Raw genomic sequence first — 21916 nt, forward strand, 5'->3', positions numbered from 1 at the left:
TTGGCGAGAGGGGTGAACCCATTGCTAGTCCTTTTTGTTCCCAGAGTCTGTCTTGGTAAAGGAAGAACGTGTTTTTTTATGCAATGTTTATAGAGCTGTACAATATCCAGTGGAAAAAGATTCTCCAGGATGTTTACTGTTTCATTTCTTGGAATCTTTGTGAAAAGATTGACAACATCTAAACTCGCTAATATGTCTGAAGGATCTAGTATATATCTTTTACTTTTTCTATGAAGTCTGTGCTGTTCTTAATGAATGATGTTTTTCCTACATGTAGTAAAATCAAGTTTGTAAGGTGTTTTGCCAGATTTGAGGTTGGAGACTCCCTTCTGTCTACTATCGGTCTTAGTGGTATATCTTTTTTTATGAATTTTGGGAACTCCATATATCCTAGGCACTAGTGATTGATTGTAAATTCAATCACTTAGTTCCTCAGACCAGTTTGATATATTCTTGATTAGTTCATCAGTTTTGTTGCGAGTTCGCCAAGTGGAGTCTCTGTCTAATGCTGTGTAGGAATCTTCAAGGAGGCTTTTCATTTTGTTGTTATAATCTTCTGAGTTCAAAATCACTTTTGCTTTGCCTTTGTCTGCTTTTATTATGACTATTTTTATCTGATTTGAGTTTATTCAGGGCTGCGAATTCTATTTTTTTGTAGGTTTTTTGGTGGTAATTTGCAATTTAATAGTAGTACTGTACTTTGAATGCAAATCAGGTCTGTTATATCTCCTGATACATTTCTTATTCCTTTTTCAATCTGGGATATGATATCGATTTTCGGAATTGTCGAGGCGTTACAGCAAAATTAAAGCCTTTCATAAGATTTGTTTCGTCTCTTGTTAGAACTCTTGAGGAAAGATTAATAACTACTTTGGATTGATCTAAATGTTTCCTTTGGTTTGGAATAACAGATCTATGCAACTGTTAATGCATGTTAGTTGGAGACAATGAATCGCATTCTGGGGTTCATGCTCACTCTGTCCAAGGTCTGAAGGTACAACATAAAAGTGACTTTCCTGCCACTTGAAAAAATATCAAGATCTATTCATCCTCCAAAACCTCCACATCACCCAATTAAAAAAACCAGGGGTTTATAATATTCATTTTTCCTGTGGCATCTGCTACGTAGGCCAGACAGGGAGATCGGAGTAAATCCACATGAGTGAACATCAAAAAGGACATACAAAAGAAGAGAGAACATAAATCTGGCTTAGCATATCACACAGCTTCTACCTGTCATGATGTACTCTGGGATAGAACAAACATGTCCTATATTGATAAGAATTGTTTCACAAGAAAATTCAAAAGAGGCAGCAAATATGATTAAAATTCCTACGCAATGCAACAAAAACCAAGGTTTGATCATCATTTATTAAAAATTTATCCACTTCAGACCTCGGACAGAGTGAGCGTGAACCACAGAACGCGATAACAAATAGCATTGTCTCCAACTAACATGCATTAACGGTTGTATCCAGTTCATTAGATCTGTTATTCGATTTTTTTAACAAACTTTTTTGATGTTCATAATACCAACAAATGAACTTGTTTTTTCGTAATTTCTTATAGTTTGTGCTTTAAACTGTTAGTTCTCTTTACCCTTGTAGATGTTAGTCTTACGACTAACGAAACTTGTCGGGTTATTTTTAGTACTCGTTTAGCATTTTAAAAAACAGTTCTCTAATAAATATGTGGCCACAAAACCAGAATGATGACCAAACTTGATTTAAAATCAAACCTTGGTTTTTTTTCTATTGATCATTACTATTTACAGAAACAGTTAAAACCCAGTAACTTAAGTATTTACTATCCTTTTATGTTAAAATTTCTCAAACAACTTAAAAATGAAATTATGCCAACTGGTTATATAAAAAAAATCATTAACAAAGAAGATTGACAATGTGTAAATTTGAAGGATTACAGTTTAGAAAAATTAAAACATTAGGTTTATCAACAAGTAAATTTTATTTTATTTTATTAAAAAGATGAATGTTAGAATGGTTTCTTTCAATTTCACACCATCTAATTATTGTAGATGAGAAAAAAACTAGCTGTTAAATCTGACAAGATAAACAAAATTTGTCAGATTATTATAAAAGAAGATACAAACACGAGTAACAAGCAAAGAACTAGCATGCTTTATTATTATTTGAGATATCTCTGTGCAGTCAAAGACCTATCATAGGAGACCCACACTAATCTTTATACACAATATCTATTAAACTTCTCCTTAAACTCATTCACTTTCAGGGCAGTCACAAATAATTCTGGTGATCCATTCTACTCATTTACCACTCTGTGCAAAAAAATCTAGTATGAGCAGCCTTACTAACCACACTCTTACACAACTTCCAAGGATGACCTCTAGTTCTCTTTCTCTGTCATGTATTAATTTTTTTTTGTGTTGATCTCATAAAACCTCTTTCAAAATGCAAGGTTCTATCATGTTCCCCCATCTCTTCTGCTTGTCAACTAAACTGCAACCCACACACCTTCAATCTATCCTCAATATAAAGCATTCCACAGACTTGTCACCCAGCTTGGCAACTTATTTCTTGATCCTGTGGAATTATAAATTAGTAGGTTTCATTAAAATTCAGTTTCTGTTCTTAAGCTGTTTCACATAGAATGCAAAATGAAGCTAATAGGTACTGCACACTCATGAATGTGCCTAATAAAAATATACGTTCTTACTTCTTTAAGTTTTAGGCAACTCTCCTAATGCTGTACAGCAAGCATTAATTATTTTCACAAATATTAAATAAGACTATATGTTTAGACTTGCCTCAGGAGCTCAGTTAAAAAATGGCACTGCCAGTATACCACAAACACTATCAAATGGCTCAAATCCCATGTAAGACATGGATGCTCATAATTTGACAAACTTATATAGCTGCTTGGGTTCATAAATTTTTCAATAAAAACATTCCCATTTTATTTTTGCATGTTAGGTTCAACAGCCTGTCACAACCAAGTAACTGGCTTTGTGAAAACTAATGGTCTAACAGGGTGGTTAAATCCTCTCTGCATAATATTATAGAATGAAAAATTTAGGTATCTGGGAAGAAAACCATACCACTGGACAAGATGGATTCAAAACCTAAGTCTTTTCAAACAAAAGGTCAGCATCAAAACCAAAGCTACAGAAGCTCTATTTCATCATCTACTCATTTAGAAATAGACATGTTTTGATATTTTCCAAAAAACAGTTAAAACGAACAATTTTCAATGAGTATCTTTACTATAATGCATGGTAAAAAAAATTTAAAAAAAGATTAACAAGTTGCCATAAAGGCTCCTCCAGTTCTTTCCACCTTTCTCTGTTCTTGGCAATGGTTGACCAATTTTCCCCAACAAAATTTGACAATTCATCATTCCACCTTCTTTTAGGACATCCTCGTTTCCCTTCTTTAGGAATCCAATTCGTTAGTATGGTTCCATCGTTCATCTTCTCTTCTGGATAGATGTCTGGCCCATTTCCATTTTAGCCGCTTGTGGTGAAAAATTATGTCAGTGATGCGAGACTGGCTTCTTATCCAGGTTGTTTCGCTTCTTATCTTTTAATGTGATGCCTAGCATCAACCTCTCCATTTTTCTTTGAGTTTTTGTTAATTTATTTGCCAGTGCTTTTGTTTCACAACCAATTCAGATGACTGGAAGTATACATTGGTTAAATGTCTCCCTTTTTAAACAGAGTGGGACATCATTGTTTTGAAAAATGCTTTTCAAATTTCCAGGCAAGTTGAACTCTCTTATTTATTTCCTTTTGGAGTCCACAGCTTAGATCAATGAGATGACCTAAGTATGTATATGAAGAGACTCTTTTTGGTGTTACAAAATGATTAAACATGATTTTATTTTTTTCTCTGTTTATCTTTAGACCAACTTTTCTGCTTTCATGATACAGGTCTTCTATCATTATATTAAGGTCTTTTGGAGTATTTGCAAAAATTATGATATCATCTGAATATCTTAGGTGTGTTAAGTTTCTGTTATTAATTTTTATACCAAGGTTTGTCCAGTTTATATACTTAAATATTTCTTGAAGGACTGCTGTAAAGATTTTGGGTGATAGTCTCCCCTTGTCGGACACCTTTCTCCATTGATATTTTATTGCTACTCATGCGAAGTTGAATTGTTGCTGTTGCAGTGAGGTATATTGCCTGAAGGAGGTCTATATATTCTCTAGGAACTCCCTGATTCTGGAGTGCTTTGATTATTGCGTTAGTTTTGATGGAATTAAATGCTTTTTTTCATAATCAATGAAGGCTAAACAGAGAGGCAATTGGATTTATTCTGCTTTTTCTGATTATTTGTTTTACTGCATGAATATGATCAATTGTGGTTAAAGCCTTTACAGAATCCTGCTTGTTCTACTGGTAGATTTGAGTCTAGAAGAGGTGTTAACCTATTTGTTATTACTTTTGTGAGAATTTTGTACAGAGTAGAGAGAATTAGTCTATAGTTCTTTACTTCTTTGTCCCCTTTTTTAAATAACAGTATAAGAGTAGCATTTTTCTAATTTTCTGGTATCTTCCCCATGAATATTACTAAGTTTTTAATCTGTAGATATTATTTTATTATGAAAATTTAACTATAAAGTTAATATTTTAAGTATAATACTTCATATGAAAACAATTCATAAATACTATAACAAAAGGAAAATCACTATATCTTACCTCACTTCCATAACACATTAGATGGTGTATAGTTATCAGAGTTTTAAACACAACAACCCATGAAGAATGCTGAGTCCTTTCTATTAACAAATTTGCTAGTTCAGGTATGGACACATTAGGCTCATTGGTGCAATGCAAAAGATCTACAAAAATAAAAAAAAAATAACAATGTTCAGACATCCATGAAATCAAGATTCATTGTGGGAGATCTCACCGTCATCTATAAAGCCTCAAATTGTGCCTTAAACGCATTCATCATCTTAGCATTCACACTATCAGTAAATATACATTCCAATCATCCAAATTTCCCTATGCAAAAATCCTACTCACACCTTTCTTATATGGCTTTCAAGAATAGCCTCTTGCTATCCTCCTGTCTTCGTTGCTCCACTTTATGAAAAATCTCTTCCTCATTAATTTGGTAATAACCACTTACTAACTTATAATAATAACTTATAATAATAACTTATTATTATAAGTTATTATAATAATAACTTATTCTCAAATTAAAATACATTAAATCTGTATATTTCTAAAAATTCATTTTGTGTTAATTTCCTAATTAAGGTTTCAAACGACTCTCAAAAAGTATTTTTAGATTAGCTATTTCATCAGAATAGTTTGTCCAGTAATTTTCTGATGTATGTCAACATGGTCAGTCAAGTGGATATCATCCCACCAAGACTGGATTTGAATGTGCATCTGAATGTATGTAGGCAGTAGATGAATTACATATGAGACCAACATCCTAGGGGAGAAGGATATCTTCCTTGTAGAATTCAACGTTCATAACTGAAACTAGCGTCCTTCTTTAACTTTTACAGATGCAGCTAGAAAAGAGGGTGAATTATTATCTATTACTAGAGAATGAGACCTGACCAATGGTTCACCTACCAACTAGAATACCAGATATAACACCATGTGCCTTTCTTAACCAATTCTCCTTCTATATACAAATGTTATCTCTCTCTCTTTTCCTGTCAACTTCAACCACAAGTAAACTTGTCCATGTTTCCTTTTCCATAGACTTACTGTATGCCAGCCAATCCCAGCCTCATGTCCTCTGGCACAACAGTGCTAGAAATTCTAGAGCGATGCGCTATGGAATTTCTGCATATTTCTTCTATGGTCTGATTATGGTTTCTACTTTCTCTCTCTCTCTCAAACTAAACACTTCCTTCCGAAACTGAAATAATCCTTGTGGAACAAGAGCTTTCATTCCCTACTCCACACAAAACCAAGAACTATTCAACTTTTGGTTCTCCAACAAGTATGCTAGGCTATCCAAGATAAAAATTCAGCCTGTAAAAATAGCTCAAGTCAAAAATCCCAGTTCAAAAAAATAAAAATAAAAATCCAAGTCTGGCTTTGAAAGCATCAAATGCAAAACACTTGCTCCCTGCACATATCCTCTATCACCTATATAAACAGCCATACCTCTGGTACTCACCAACAATACAGAAACAAGTCATTACCTAATTTTCCCACTGTTTCTCCCTCTGCCACACACACACACAAAAAGCCATCAAATTTTCAACCACCAAAAGATGTCTTAGCTTCACCTAAATCCTAGAACCTCCATAGCTCAATCGGTATAGATGAATCCCTATGGTCAGAAAGACCTGGGTTTGATTTCCCATACATGATATGAGAACCTTTTTCTGGTCTCTTTCGACTAAAAGTGAGTTAGCTGGTCTCATATGGAGGTAGAGGGTTTTTTTCAACCAGAAACTCTGGTTTTTCATCCCTCAAAACAGGCAAACCAGCCCCATAAACACACACGAATCTACAGTCATAAAATATTTAACCCCACATTAGGAGGGCTCAACCCATTCCTAAGTAAAGAGGGAGGAAAGGGGGAAACCCTCATACAAAATAAATAAATTTAGTTTAATCCTTTATCCAAGTGTAAGCAAACAAAGTTTGAACCTGAAATATCTTCAGGACTGAGGCAACTTGTAGTAAAGGTGGACCAAGCTCTCTCATCACTCCTTGTCTCAGTATCTCCCATAATGCAAAGCACATCTCCTTGCAGACGTATAATGCTATGCATTAAAGGAAGGGCCACTACCCAAACCGGTTTCCACCTTTATTGAGGTCTCATCAGTGAGAGCCAGACCCAGAAGTGGTGATACTAAGTCCTTATAAGGACTGGCTTAAAGGGGCAAAGCAAGAATGCTTTTCATCTTCCTCGTTATCTGTAGAGGACAGTGTAGGGATAAGGTGTTATTGAGCTATTAAAGCTCTGATCATGGCAAGAGGGTAACAGCAATAGCCGAGCCTCAGTTAGAACTTCATTGGCTACAGCATTGCCATCCATTACCCTCCAAGGGTATTCGTATTATCCTTCCCCGGTGATACTAAGGCAGAAGCAATGGAGAGGTCATATTTACTTATACGAGTTGCCAAAAGGTGTACCACCTTATTATTAAATTACTCTGGATTTAGAGAAAGATGTTGGAGGTTTATTTTCCACTTGGTTAGACAAGGAGTGATGAAAGCTTGGTTCACCATTACTACGAGTTGCCTCAGTCCTGAAGATACTTCAGGTGCAAACTTTGTTTGTTAATATTTGGATAAAGGATTAAACTAAATTTATTATAGTCTAACCAAGTGGAAAATAAACTTCCAACATCTTTCTCTAAATCCAGAGTAATTTAATAATAAGGTGGTACACCTTTTGGCAACTTGTATAAGTAAATATGACCTCTCCATTGCTTCTGCCTTAGTATCACTTCTGGGTCTGGCTCCCACTGACGAGACCTCAATAAAGATGGAAACTGGTTTGGGTAGTGGCCCTTCCCTTAATGCATAGCATTATACATTTCTGCAAGGAGATGTGCTTTGCATTATGGGAGATACTGAGACAGGGAGTGATGAGAGCTTGGTCCACCTTTGCTACGAGTTGCCTCAGTCCTGAAAATACTTCAGGCACAAACTTTGTTTGCTTACACTTGGATAAAGGATTAAAACTAAATTTATTATAGTCTAACCAAGTGGAAAATAAACTTCCAAAATAAATAAAACTTAAATCTTTCAAAAATATCAAGAAAGTCATTAACAACCAACTTCTTCTCCATCTGGAGAAGTCTCCACCAGTTAATTAATGATTGCTAATATGGATCTCACTTTCATTTCATACCAGATCTCCTAGCCAATCATATCAAAGAGGACACCAATAACTAGGCATTCTCTTTTATTCAAAAATGCCGTGTTTTGCCTGCACAACTCCTAATACTATAAATTCCAAATCCATCTGTCCTTAGAATACTTTTCTCACATTTTGAATGATGCATCAAAATCTCCTAAGAATGCACAATGCTATCCAAAGGAGCTTTCCAATTAATTAGCCCTCTTTCAACAACTCAATCCAATCACTTTCTCAATGTAGTTTCTGCATTATTATTTTTATAGGCATTTTAATTTCTGCTCTCTTGTATATAATCTGAGGTGACTTTATAAATGTAACAAATGCATCTTCATTTCTATAAACTTATGCAATCCACTGTCAACTGTGTTAAATAAACACTGATAAAAAAAAAAAAACTTAATATAAAGTCACTAATGCAATACAGAAAACATACAGCTGAAAAGAGGATATGCTGAAGAAGTGAAAATTAAATGAAAATCTTAAATGTATTACAAAGAGTAGAAATTTGAACATACCTAGATATATAAAAATTGTGCCAAAAATACATAACTCGAAAAAACGTGGTAGATAAGGATCAATAAGTGTGCAAGGAAATATGAAATGGCAGTAATGATAAATAAATGACATGAATTAAAAGAAAGAATCAAAAGTTATGAATTATGGAAAAGTAAGAAATAAAAACATTGAAAAACCAGCACTGTGAGAATGCCAGCTATTTCATCAGTGAAATCATCTGACAGAGGATCAAAACTCAAAGCCCATAAGTTTCTCTTATGATGAGAATTGAACTCAATTCTGTGATCATTTGATTCTCAAATGATCACAGATGATTCTCAAATGAGAGGCTTTATATGGGCTTTGTTTTAATGAGGTTTCACCTTCTAACTGATGACCATTTCTTCAAAATGGCCATCACACATTCATACTGCTGCTTTTCACATATATTACTTGTTTTTTAGTTTTTACTTTTTGTCATAATTCATAGTTCTGATTCTTTGTCTCTTAATTCTTTTCATTTATTTGTGCCATTATATCACATATTTACATGCACACTTATTGATCCTTATCTGCTATATTTTTTTTTTTAAATCACATTCAATTGTTGGCACCATTTTAAACTCAGTATTATATACTAAAATCATCAATCATCCCTATCTCCAAGATATCCAGGTATGTTCTAAGGTCATAACTGGCCTTTGGGATGCATGTGGAGAGTGGTTGATCAGTGGAATGCTTTGCCTGAGATTGTGGTGAATGCAGATACATTGAATGAGTTTAAAGCATGTTTTGAAGGGCTTTGTGTGTAACAGTGTTTGCTTCCTGTGATGAGTCTTGACTATGGAGGTCTGGTGTTAATTATCATCAGAAGTTTAATATACTGAAAATTATAATTTTGAAAAATTTACTTTTTCAATTATAAGTAGATATTAATGACCATACTTTGAAGAATCTTAAATGATAAATTGGGTGTCATGTAAGAATTTAGAAGTTTAATTAGCAGCTGTCAATATCATATTCAAATGTTATACAAGTGAAGATCACTATCTGTGAAACTAGTGATATAACAGTGAACAATTATTTAGTCAACAACACACTGGAAGAGGTCATCCAACAATGATTAAATGACATTAATAGAAGGATCAAAGGAGTTTCTATAAAATTTGAACATCTCAGACTGGAAATGCAGCATGACAATATTTTATATTTAAAAACCATTAATATGATTTAAAATTTTTAACTATTTGTAGATAAAAAATTGTGGATAATATTCACATTAAATTCCAAAAAAAAAAAAGTAGCCAACATAGGGCAATTGGAAGAAGAATGGAACATTGCGCCCTTTGATTGGAAAAGACCTGGGTTCAATTCTCGTCGTGACGAGGAAGAATCCTTATATGGACTTTCAAATCAAAAAAACCAGAACAATCAAAAATGGACTGGTTAAAGTTACAACTGCAAGAAAAACTATTAAGGTACAGAGTTTACATGTTCTTTGGGTAGGTTGCTTGAGATTGGGTGGCTGAAATTATGGCTGAAGCAGCCCATGCTATGAGGCAAGTTTCTTATGTCTATAAATTATATGTTTCTCTGGCTGGTCTGCCTGTTTTTCAGGATGAAAAACCTAGCCACTACCTCTATATGAGACAAGCTAACTTGCTTTCCACCAAAAAAAAGCCTGTATAAAGGTTCTTTCACATCCTCTTATAAAGAGGATGTGAAAGAACCTTTATACAGGCTTTTTGGAATATGTAGTTGATGAAATGAAATTAGAATATTATACATACACTCAATTATAATATGAAACCCTTTAATATACTGAAATACCTCAAAATAAAAATTATTATTATTATTCCGGGCAACTCCAAGGAGTCGACAGACTCATCGAGGGAGGCCCTAACATCATGTCAAGAACAACTATTCGACATTCACACAGTATCTATCATACCTCGCCTTGAACTCATTCACGGTCGTAGCACCCACAACAGACTCTGGCAGCTTATTCCACTCATTCACCACTCTCCAAGTAAAAAACCTAGCTCTAACACCCCCTGCTAACCACATTCTTGCCCAGCTTCCATGTATGGTCCCTAGTCCTCCCACCACCAGTCCTATTCTCAAAAATATCTTCTGGATTAATCTTATAGAAACCCTTCAGTAATTTGAATGTCTCAATCATATCACCCCTTTTCTGCCTATCAACCAATTTTTGCAACCCACAAATCTTCAACCTGTTCTCATAAGGTTCATTCCACAGACCTGCTATCATCTTGGTCACTCGTCTCTGGATCCTCTCCACCTCCCCCCATCAAAAAGAAACCCTGTCACCCATATCTAGGCACAGTAGTCTAGATGGGGTCTTATCAAGGCTCGATACAGGAACAATAACTTGTTTGTCTCCGCTTGTTAAAGTATTTTTCAGAAGCCAAGTGATTTGATGAGCTGATTTAGCCACTTTTGCAATGTGTCCCCCCCCCCTAAACTTCAACTCCCTATCCACCAACACTCCCAAATCCCTGGCCTCAATTTCCCAGAGTACAGTTCCACCAATGTGATATACTGCTGCTATTCTTTTTGCCCCAAAATGCATAACCTCACACTTTGCCACATTAAATTGACATCCATTTTCCCTAGCCCAGTCCTCCAAACTATCCAAATCATCCTGTAAAATTTTGACATCCTGCGCACTCACAATTGCTCTACCCAACTTTGCATCATCAGCAAACAAGTGAACACTTCCTCTCAGATCCTTTCCTATATCATTGATCAACAAATTGAAAAGTAGTGGTCCAAGAACAGAGCCCTGCAGCACACACACACCACTAGTCACAAGCCGTCTTTTGGACTCAACTCCTGAATAAACCACTCTCTGGTATCTCTCCTTCAACCACCCTCCTATCCATCTCACCAACCCTATATCCATTCCCATCTGCTCCAGTTTACTGATTAGAGTTCCATGTGGTATCCTGTCAAAGGCCTTGGCAAGGTCCAGTAGAATCACTGTAAACCCATTACCCTTATCCAGTTCAGCCATCACTGTGTTATAAAACGTGAGCAAATTACTGAGGCATGATCTACCCTTCACAAAACCATGTTGTCCTCCATACAATATTCCATTTTCATCTATCCAATCCTGTATTCTTTTCTTGACTAATTTCTCCAAGACCTTAACAACGATTCCTGATATGCTAATCGGTCGGTAATTTACAACAGCAGTCTTGGAACCTTCTTTAGGCAGTGGAACTATTTTCCCCTCTTTCCACCCCCTCGGGACTAACCCAGACCCAAGACTCAAATTAAACAAAATGGTCAAGGGTACTAACAATTCTTTAGCCGCTTCATGTACAACACGAGCTGGTAAATTATGCAACACAGACTTGGCTAAGTATCCCTCTCCAAGTTCACTCCCTTTAACAACAACTCAACTACTCAATTCCCTCCCTGTCAAAATATATACTGATTTTTTTTTTTTCAAGGAGAAAAAAGCTTTGAATTTGTGAAGTCTGCATTGTTTATCTTTCAACCTTTTTTTTTTTACCAGTCAATTTTCATTAGAGTTAACCACAATCAGAAAAGATACTGTTTTATTAGTAGTAAATTCTGCTAATATTTTATGGATGTGATAGTCACATTCTCACAGCATGTGCAAAAAAAAAAAATCATGCACATGAGAATATCAAGCACATAAGTATAGTGCAAGTGCGATTAAGAAATTCACTGAAATTATATGTAATATCTAAAAATTTCTTTCGAGTACTCTTATTACCTCTTAATCAAAAAGGCACAAAAATCAACATCAGAAAGGAGGAAGCAAAAAAAAAAGTATTTCAAGCAATTCAAAAAAATTTGAATTGCTTGAAATACTGTAGAACTTCCCTCACCAACATGAAACTGCCAGCATGGTTGGCTGAGTAGTTAGTATATCCACTCTCCAACCATCAAGCTGTTGTTCAAACTTTGCCATGGACATGGATGTTTGCAATTGCAGGAAATTAATTCCATCACACAGTGCAAGACCACTGTCCCTACTTATTGGATGACTGCAGTGGCTTGAAAAAGTTCCATGTCTGGTATGAATAAAGAATTACAAAAATAAAAAAAAATCCCACTATAAGTTTGCAATCTTTCATGTGGTAGCCACATAAAAATAATAAAAATTTAAACCATCATGCACCATGCTAACAATATACTCCTAAACATTCCTTGTCATCTCAAAAAAGAACAAGTAAAAATGTGATTTTTATTATTATGTGAAGTCTCCAAGGACTCCTCATGGGAGAACACACTACTCCATTAAGCACAATTCAGTCTCTCCTACTTAATCCTTCAATTACACCTACTACAATCAATATACAACACCATCCACCACCAATAGTAATTTCCTCTTACCCCCCCCTACATGAACTGTATATACTCTTAGCCGATGAAGTGCATATGCATGTAATTTAAGAATAAACACGTTAACACAAGAATATTTTAATGTTTGCCAGATATTTCAGTCTATCCTCATCCACTATCTTCAGTGGCTTGATAGGAAAAGATTTTACAAGGTGGAATACAAACAATTGATCATTCAAAAGCAGAATGAGCCCGCGTGATATTACATTGCTAAGCATTAAAGACAGGTAAATTTCATCAGGGTGATGAATAAATTATAGGTATTAATTCACAGTTTCATATAACAATCTTAATTTATAAATTCAATTACAGATAACATTAGACTAATGTAAGAATTAAAGGTCTCAATTAAAAAATAAAAAATAATTTTAGTGTGTTATCTGGATTAAACTTTCCCATATTTTTGACAAGGATATATAGTCATTTCGATTCAAATTAGGGCACTGAAATAAGGCCTCAGTACTCTCTTTGAATAGGCATTCGAATTTATAGCAACATCTGTGTAGAAGGCGAGTCTTGGACCAGAGAATGTTGTGGCTTGTCTCTATCCCGTGCTGCACCAATCCAGACTTGCATCGGATTTGTTGTTAAGAATGTATAATAGTTCTTATATTCTTTTTTCTATAGAGCATCCAGTTTGTCCAAAATACAACAGATTGCAGTTACAAGGAACCAAGCAGAGACATAGTTGAGCGTTTATCTTTAGAAGAGAGGGAAATAGGTGGATATTTTGTTAATAGAGATATAAGTGGCTGTTAAATCATATTTCTTCAGAATTCTTGAAACTGGTTCTGAAATCCCAAAAATATATGGAATTGGAACTCTGTATTGATTCTTTGTTGTTCTGGATTGGATTGTAGGAATCGAACAGATGTGTAGTTTTCTTCCGGAGAAGCCATTTAATTTCATGTGATGTTTGATAGTCAAAAGTTCTTTCTGCAATTCATGGGGAGTTGAGCAATTAGTTCTAGCTCGAATTAAACATTTTATGATTCCTGTTTTTTGATAAGGATGATGGGCAGATTGTTTGAAAATGTATTATCCAGTAAAAGTGGGTTTTCTGTAACCTGTTGTTGTCAGAATACCTGAAAGTGAGTGGATGAGGAGGATGACTACTCTTTTTCAATTTCCATGGTAAACTTAATACGAGGATGTAAGGAATTGATCAATGAATGAACGACTGAATTGATGAATGATCAATTGTGTGTATTCCATCTTCTTAATTTAATGTCACAAGTGTCTCTCAAGAATAGAATGCATGTAATTTATAAAAAAAAACGGCAGTAAAAACCTGTCATTCCTTGTCACTCTCAAAAAAGAACAGATAAAAATGTGATTTTTATTTTACATGAAGTCTCCAAGATGTCTTCACATCTGCATTCAGATGAAGACTATTCATGTGTCTTCACATCTGACATTTCAAAAACCATCTGAAAGTCAAGACATTTCACAATCCATATGTTGTTTTATCCTGAAATTAAAATGATCAATCACTTTAGTTATTTCTCTACTTTTCAGCTTGTTTGCAACTTTTTTTTCCCATTTTTTTTTTACTTGATATGACTTATGTCACTCTCTAAGACATTATTCTAACTAATATAAGCTTCTACATGTTATTCACATACATAAATGACTGAAAACTAGACGATTTCTACAACTACACAGCTTAGACCGTCTTACTATGTTAGTCCAAATCAGCTCATTTCAATCTCGAGTTTTTTCAATGCTTGCATTTCAATAAAAGTACCTCCGATGCAAATGAATCCTGAGAGTGATTATTCCTTTTGAAATTGCAGATACAAAATTTGACATAAGGTTACATAGAAATGTTTACCAAGAATCCATATACGTTTAAAGTGCCATACATACAAACAATATCCATTTCACTTTAAAAAGTTCATATAAATTGAGTAAGTATACCAAAATGAAACAAAGATAATGATTGTATGCATCTATCTATGGACATCATCAACATCTCAGACCAGGTTAGTTACTTGAAATTACAGCCAAAGCAACTAAGACTATGAGGCCAGTGTATTTTATGTCTGTGAACTGTGTTCTTTTGGCAGGTTTATCTGTTTTGAAATTACAAAAATTAAAAAAAAAAAAAAATCCCATATAAGTTTGCAATCTTTCATGTGGGAGCCATAAAAATAATAATTAAAAATTTAAACCATTTAAACATTCAACCTGCAAAAAATATCTGAAAAGGTTGAATGTTTAAATGGTTTAAATTTCAGGTTGAAAAAAACATTTTCAGGAAGATAAGCCCTTCCACGTCTGTAAAAGACCAGCTTACGCCTTCATTTTAAAATTTCTTATAAAAAGATCTTTATACAAGATTCGTGATATCTCCATAGTAAATATCTATTATTAGATATATATTTATATCACAAAAGACTCCAGATACTGTAGATTCATACAAGGTATCTGAAATAACGACAAACCTAACAAATAGGAGAAATGACTAACCCACTTTCACTAATGGCTGTAGGAATGAAAAAAGTTAAACTTCTTTTGGCTAATCCTTATTAGAGTTTCAGCAGAGTATGCTACAAGAGTAATTTTAGTTTTATTACTGAAGCAATCTCCTCAGAATGTAACCACAAGGATTTGTGGTTACCTACTTGATTATCTACTTTAGTCAAGCATGAAGTAGATAATCAAGATAAAACTAAGATCAATAATTAAGGGGACTGTCTTTAATTATTATTCTACTGTGATTAGATGTTCAAATCTATCTGCTGTTATATAGCACACACATGAACTAACTCTATAGGCTAAAGCATCAAAATATTAACAGCACAGAACTTTTTTTTTTTTTTTTTTTTTTTTTTTACAAGGGAAGGGATCTAATCCTCACACACTTAAAGGTTAAAGTGGATTTAACACAACACTGATGACGCCTGTAATTATGCCTGTAGTTGAAATTTTCCACTTCATTTCTTACAGCCGCTATGGATGAGACAAAATAACAGTAGGGGAGTTAAAATAAGCCGCATAGGTAAAACCGTTCATAGCAATTTTATTTCATTCGTTTTGAACTGGGAGAGAAAAAAAAGGGGTGCATGGCATAAGTGTGATCATATATTTATTTATTTATTTTGAAACCAACCGACATAAACAAGAAATAATTATTTAATTCATTGACAAGAGATGGGTCAGCACTGCAGATTCATTTAAACAGAAATGAGAATATAGTAAAAGTAGGTATACTTTCTGTTATATTCTTTATTTTTTTTTCCTCCTAAAACTTAATAATACTAGACATTAACTGTGTGTGTGTGTATCTAGGTCCTGCTCTCGTTTTTCTTTCCGGCGAGAGCTCGTATGCGGAGCCGATATAAGCATGGTATTCACCGACCAGTATTCAAACTACATACGGCTGTAAAATTTATTTGTAGGTAGTCGCTCGGTTTTACTACAGTCTTCAAGACGGGATAACCTTAATCCTATATAATAAAATTATTTTATCGGGGTTTGTAGTTAAGCCTACTTACAATCCAAGTGCTTCTTTTTTGGCCCGATCGCTTCTTCTGTCGTTGCCTTACAAACAACGCGTGCCAAGCTTTGCCCAACCAAAGCATATCTTGCTGCTGTTAGTCTATCGTTCAACGTTTGTCCAGCCATATTTTACCAGTTGCTATATTACAGGTTGTAAATTCTTTCATTAGTCATACATCTGTATTCTAAATCCCCCCCCTCACCTCCTCAATTTATACACAATCAATGCAGCACTCACATCAAACAACACACCGGCAGCTGCTGAAGTCTTATTACCCTCCCCATCCGACACAGCGGAAGTGTGTACCAGTGACGTCAGAGAATACTGAAACTTTTTTTTTTTAACAAAGATTCAAATCTTAGCATAAAGTGAAGCAAAATATCATGCTTTTCTTTCCTTTTTTTTTTGACCTGTCAAAAAATATATGAAACAGACTGTGTATAGCTAAAATACCAGTTTCATGTATTTTTAAATGCATGATTAAAATATATGCATAGAAACGAAGTTTCCATAAAGAAATATTTCGTTATATATCTATAAATAAATAATTTTCGTAACCCTGAATAAGCCAGAAACGGAAAGAAATTCAAGTTTGCTTGTATATTTTACACGTAAAATGATTCTGCTTCGTTTAGGTAACTTAATATAAATGAATGTGGGCTTGGTCTTGTGGGATCAAAGCCGGTGTTTTAGACATAGGTCAGCTAAGCATCCACTTAGGACTGCTAATTTCTAGAGGCCGCCAATTTCGAAAAACTGTTGATTTATGTTTTGCTTAGCTATTAAAGTTTGGTGTTTATGCTTCGCTTTTCCCTAACTGTTATGCTTTGTTATCTATTTAGTAACAGTCGATGTATTATTCAACTGCGTGATTCACTCTATTTCACATAATCGATGCAAAATACCGTCCTGGCGTAGAAAACGTATTATTTCTCTTTCAGTTCCTTTAATGACTAGCTTCATTAAGTGATTGACTATCAAGCATTAAAACTAGCAAGTAATGAAAATTTTAATATTTATCGCTACAGATATGATAGCACGACGGATACCATTAGGACAGCAAAGTTCAGTATTATAAAAATAAAACCCGCAACACTTAAAACTTGACACACAGACACACGCACAAATTATCGCAAAACAATATGAAATGCAGTATTACAGCTGTTCCATTTCAAACTGGTAATATTTGCCTGCTTGTTGGCAGAATGGATGGTCTATTCGATCTCCAAATAGCTGTGGGTTCGAATCCAAGTATCAATATGGATGTGTGTGATTGCCTTTAGGTGGTAGATAAATTTCATTACTTGGTGTACGCCCATCTAACTAATTACTGGAGGAAGCCTCACTAACTATCGACAACTTTACAACTTTGTCTGGAAAGACCTAGGTTTTAAATCCGGTGTATGATGTCAATAACCTTTATAACGATTTTGTAACTCAAAAACTCAGGGGAATAATTTTTTAGCTCGAGAATGGTCATAACCTTGTTGACTGACACCCACAAAAGGTTGTAAATCTACAGTACATTACTACTGTGGGTGTGATAGGGATTTATTTTATTTGTATATTTTTATTCAGATTTCTTACATAATCAGCTCTAGCGAACAAACAGAGAACTTTTTCAAGCCACTGTGTTGGCTTGAAAAAATGCTTGAAATAGCGCTGTGCTGGGACGCACCAAGAGATGAAATTCATTCCTCACTTAATTAAAGGCAACTCAGGTGATTACCTGAGATGGGGAAAGATCCGAAATCTAACATTGTTAGTTGATTTTTTTTTTTTTTTTTTTGTGATTCGTGTTTCTGTTTTCTTAAATTTTAAAGTGATGAAGAATTGCAAGTATTATTAAGACATGCAATTTTGCTCTCTGAGGAATTCTATGCTGCTAAAAGTGATTCTGATAGGTCAGGTCTTTACCAAGCTCAGAACCCTGAACAATGTTTTCTCTTTTCCTGTGTCACCATTGTATACTCTCATTACTTACATAAGAATATAGGATGCAGTATTGCTGGATGTATCTAATACGGTTTCCTCCGATTATTCCATTGCAGAAGTAACTATCAAACTTTACTATTTTTGTTTTAATTAACTTGAGACGATTTTGAGATCTTTCAGCACCTAAGAAAGGCTTGGGTCATGGCAGATAATGTGATGTCCTAAGTTATCTTTCCATCTTCTTAAATTAAGCCGATTTTGTCATCAAAAAAGCAGAAAATATTTGAATTAATATACGGCTGAAAGAACTAAAGCATTAATTCATGTCATGGTTGATGATGTTTGAAATTACTGTAGAATCAATTACGGCAACGAGGTCATTGTATTTTGTATGTTAAATGCATGTGTTTTTCTGCATCTGGTTTGAGGAACGATAAACCAGATTCTGGGAGGTAAAGTAGATATGGTATTATTGTAGTATAAGATGAGCGTTATTCTAATATTACGTTTACGTATATTATTATTATTATTATTATTATTATTATTATTATTATTATTATTATTTGACATCTCCAGGGAGTCTAAAGACTCATTGAGGGAGGGCACCTGCTATACAGCTCTGTCTCCACCAACTCAATCAACCAACTGGCTACACCAACGTCATCTATCGCCGATCACCACCACTAGTAAACCACCACATTATTGTAGTATAAGATATAGAATTAAGCATAATCCTTATCTACCCCCTTAGTCTACCCACGTATTAATACTAATTAATAAACTAAAGATTTACAACCTTTCGCCAGCGAGATTCACATTTAAAAAATAGATTAAAAGATGCTATGCAATGTCAAATTAGTTCCGTATGCACAAGGCAAGTAATTATTATGGAAGATTTCAATTATTAAGAACATAAAAGGGAATGACAAAAGGAAATGGGTTTATGTGGCTCTTAAGAAATAATTCCCTAAAGAAGCATGCGTGCGCAAACTCATGGTTTGAGCATGTTTCTTTTGGGTGAACGCATTAGAGGATCTGTCAACCAAGGCAGCCACTTTTTCTCAATTTGGAAGTTTGATCACGCAAATTTGACCTTTGAAATAGCTAAACATGGAGATTTTTCAGTTAAGAACAGTATATATGTGTGGAACTTCAGAGCGATTATGACAAACTTAGAAATCGGTTTGCAACGGTTTTGATGCCAATGGTTCCGTACAATTGAAGGACGTTTGAGGAAAGTAGTGTCAGATGTATATCCAAGAATGTGAAGATAAATAAGACAGGAGCTAAATGGATGAGTTATCATTAAGTTGAAGCTGCAAAAAAAAAAAAAAAGCCAAAAAATGTTATGAAGAGAATATAAAGAGAAATGTAGTTAGTATTAACAATATCAGTATTAATATTAGTATTAGTAGTAATAATAATAATTATTATTATTAATAATAGTAGTAAAATAGTAGTAATAATATTTATTATTGCTACTAATACTGGGCAGGTAATACTGCCCAATATTGTCAGTATTGCTCAATACTGCCTAGATTGTCTTTTGTAAACTCATAACATTAGGCTAAGGTGGTTAGTCTTTTGTCTAAGTACAGTGTATATTTCTCTGTGTGTAAATTGAGTGCGTTCCATTTCGATGTGCATGTGCGCGATGCCAATTTGTCTGGTTATGGAATATAAAACTTAGTCCACAAGAAAAATCCCTACTCCATAAGAAACCGATTAACTCACTTTCAGTTGAAAATCCTTAAAGTGTTTTACTTCCTAAATAGGATTCGAATCCAGATTTTTTGCAGCGAAAGGACTTCATCAAAATCACAGTTTCAATAGGAAGCTAAAATATGAAGGGCAACCAGCATGATAAAGAGGACAAAATTACAGATTATGAAAAAGCAAAATGAAGAATATCCCAGAGTTACTTTGCTATATAGGAAGAAGAAGGATGATTATAGGAGATTATGAAAGGATATCTTTAAGTCAACAAAGGCTATGATGTCTGTGTATTATGCGGCAACTGGGTGTATTCTTCTGGAAGGAAATACAGGAAGTTTCCAAAGAAATTCTTCATGATAATCCCTGGAAGATAAAGGTAAGATCCTGCAGGATGATTTAATAGACTGATATGGACGACAATGGATAATGGTTAACGGTTCAATGTAGTGGCTAAGTTAGTGTGTGTGTGGGGGGGGGAGATATACACATTTGATCCAGCTGTGTTTTTACATTAATAGAAATTTATTGCAAGATGTGGAAGGAGTTAAAAGAGAGGTATAATAGAAATTGGTCACGCTAATTGGATAATAGCTTGGACCTCTACGATGAATCTTAGGGCTTCCATAGAGATGCCCAAATTCTATTAATACTACCACCATTACTAATGATAATAACACTAGCAGTTACTACTAGAGCCTGCATAGCTCTAGTAATAATGGTGCAGAAGAACCCCTGGTGGAAACACGAGGGTCTCTTCTGTACCATCAACAAATTGTCAAAACAAATGAGCAAGACAAACGCGAATTTAACTGTAGAGAAGATATCATAGCTGTAATTCTTAAACAACAATTAAGATGGTCTGGACACCTCCAAAGAATGTCCTTTCAAAGATTACCAAATATACTGTTCAATGAAATCATTGGAGGAAGACGATCAACTTGAAGAGGCAGACCAAAAGAACTTGATTACAGTTCTTTGAAGAAAAGGTCACAATTATCAAGCTTCAGAGAGATGAACATAAATGGCTAGAGATAGAACCAGATGGCAAAGATTTGTTCTTAGGGGACTCAACCCGTCATCTGACGGATGACGAAGACGAAGAAGAATTTATTTTGTATATCTATTAATGCAAATAGGGCTCTTGTTCCTGCAGCGAATAGTGCACATAATATCACGTGATGTCAATAGAATTATTGTTCTCTTTTTTTTTTGTCTGTGTTTTCCTATAATTGTATTGACAATGGCTATGAAATTTACCCGAAAAGTTTACAAATAAAGACATTTAAATTAACGTAAGTGATTCCATTATTAATATGTTATTATGAATTTAGGATTATTGTGGACAGAGAATTGAAGTGTAGAGGCCATAAGGTGGCCACAGTAGCATATTAAATTATATAGTTGTTGAAAATCACACTGACAACCATCGATAGGGAAGTAATTGTTCCACTTTATAAGGCATTAATAAGGTCACATCTGGACTACTGCAGACAGATCTGGTCGCTGGATTCCTTGATGATGAAGTGATGGAGAGGATTGAGAGGCGAGTGAAAGATTGTAGCAGGTGTGTGGAATGCTTCAGATGAGAATAGATTGAAGGTCTACAGACTCCAGAAACTGGCTGATAAATGTAAGAGAGGAAATAGGATAGAAGCATATATGTTATTAAAGGGATTTTACAAGATTGACACTAATGCCTTTTTCAGTACAGTGCAGGAGGAGAGAAAGCAAGTGGCCACCCCCTGGAAATTGTGTAAGAGTGGTTAACAAGGGTGTTAGGAACAGATTTTTTTTTAGTTGGAGTGTAGTGAATGGGTGAAATGCGTTGTCAGAAGTGACAACTTCTCTGAATGCTTCATCTCTGAATGAGTTTAAGTCGATGTGTATGAATAATGGCTATTGTATCAATATAGGATCTGCCACATTGAGTCTTCTGACACCATGGATATACCCGTATATAATAATAATAATAATAATAATAATAATAATAATAATAATAATAATAATAATAATAATAATAATAATAACTTACCT

At 34.5% G+C, this 21916-nt stretch overlaps 1 protein-coding gene across 3 annotated transcripts in view; it reads right to left on the reverse strand.

Annotated features, from left to right (window-relative positions):
- The window catches only part of LOC150099381 (phosphatidylinositol-binding clathrin assembly protein LAP-like), a 289787-nt gene extending 273305 nt beyond the window's left edge, over nt 1-16482 (reverse strand). For all 3 annotated transcript variants that reach the window (XM_090404459.1, XM_090404460.1, XM_090404458.1), the window contains exons 1-2: nt 16227-16482; nt 4680-4822 (exon numbers count right to left, since the gene is read on the reverse strand). In XM_090404459.1, the coding sequence (XP_090260585.1) occupies nt 4680-4822; nt 16227-16356 (273 nt within the window). In that variant the 5' untranslated portion in view covers nt 16357-16482. The remainder of the gene's footprint in view (nt 1-4679; nt 4823-16226) is intronic.
- Between the last annotated feature and the right edge of the window lie 5434 nt (nt 16483-21916).

Source organism: Typopeltis vanoorti, chromosome 14 (assembly GCF_054136105.1).
Source record: "Typopeltis vanoorti isolate ZY-2024b chromosome 14, IOZ_Tvanoo_1.0, whole genome shotgun sequence".
Lineage (NCBI taxonomy): Eukaryota > Metazoa > Arthropoda > Arachnida > Uropygi > Thelyphonidae > Typopeltis > Typopeltis vanoorti.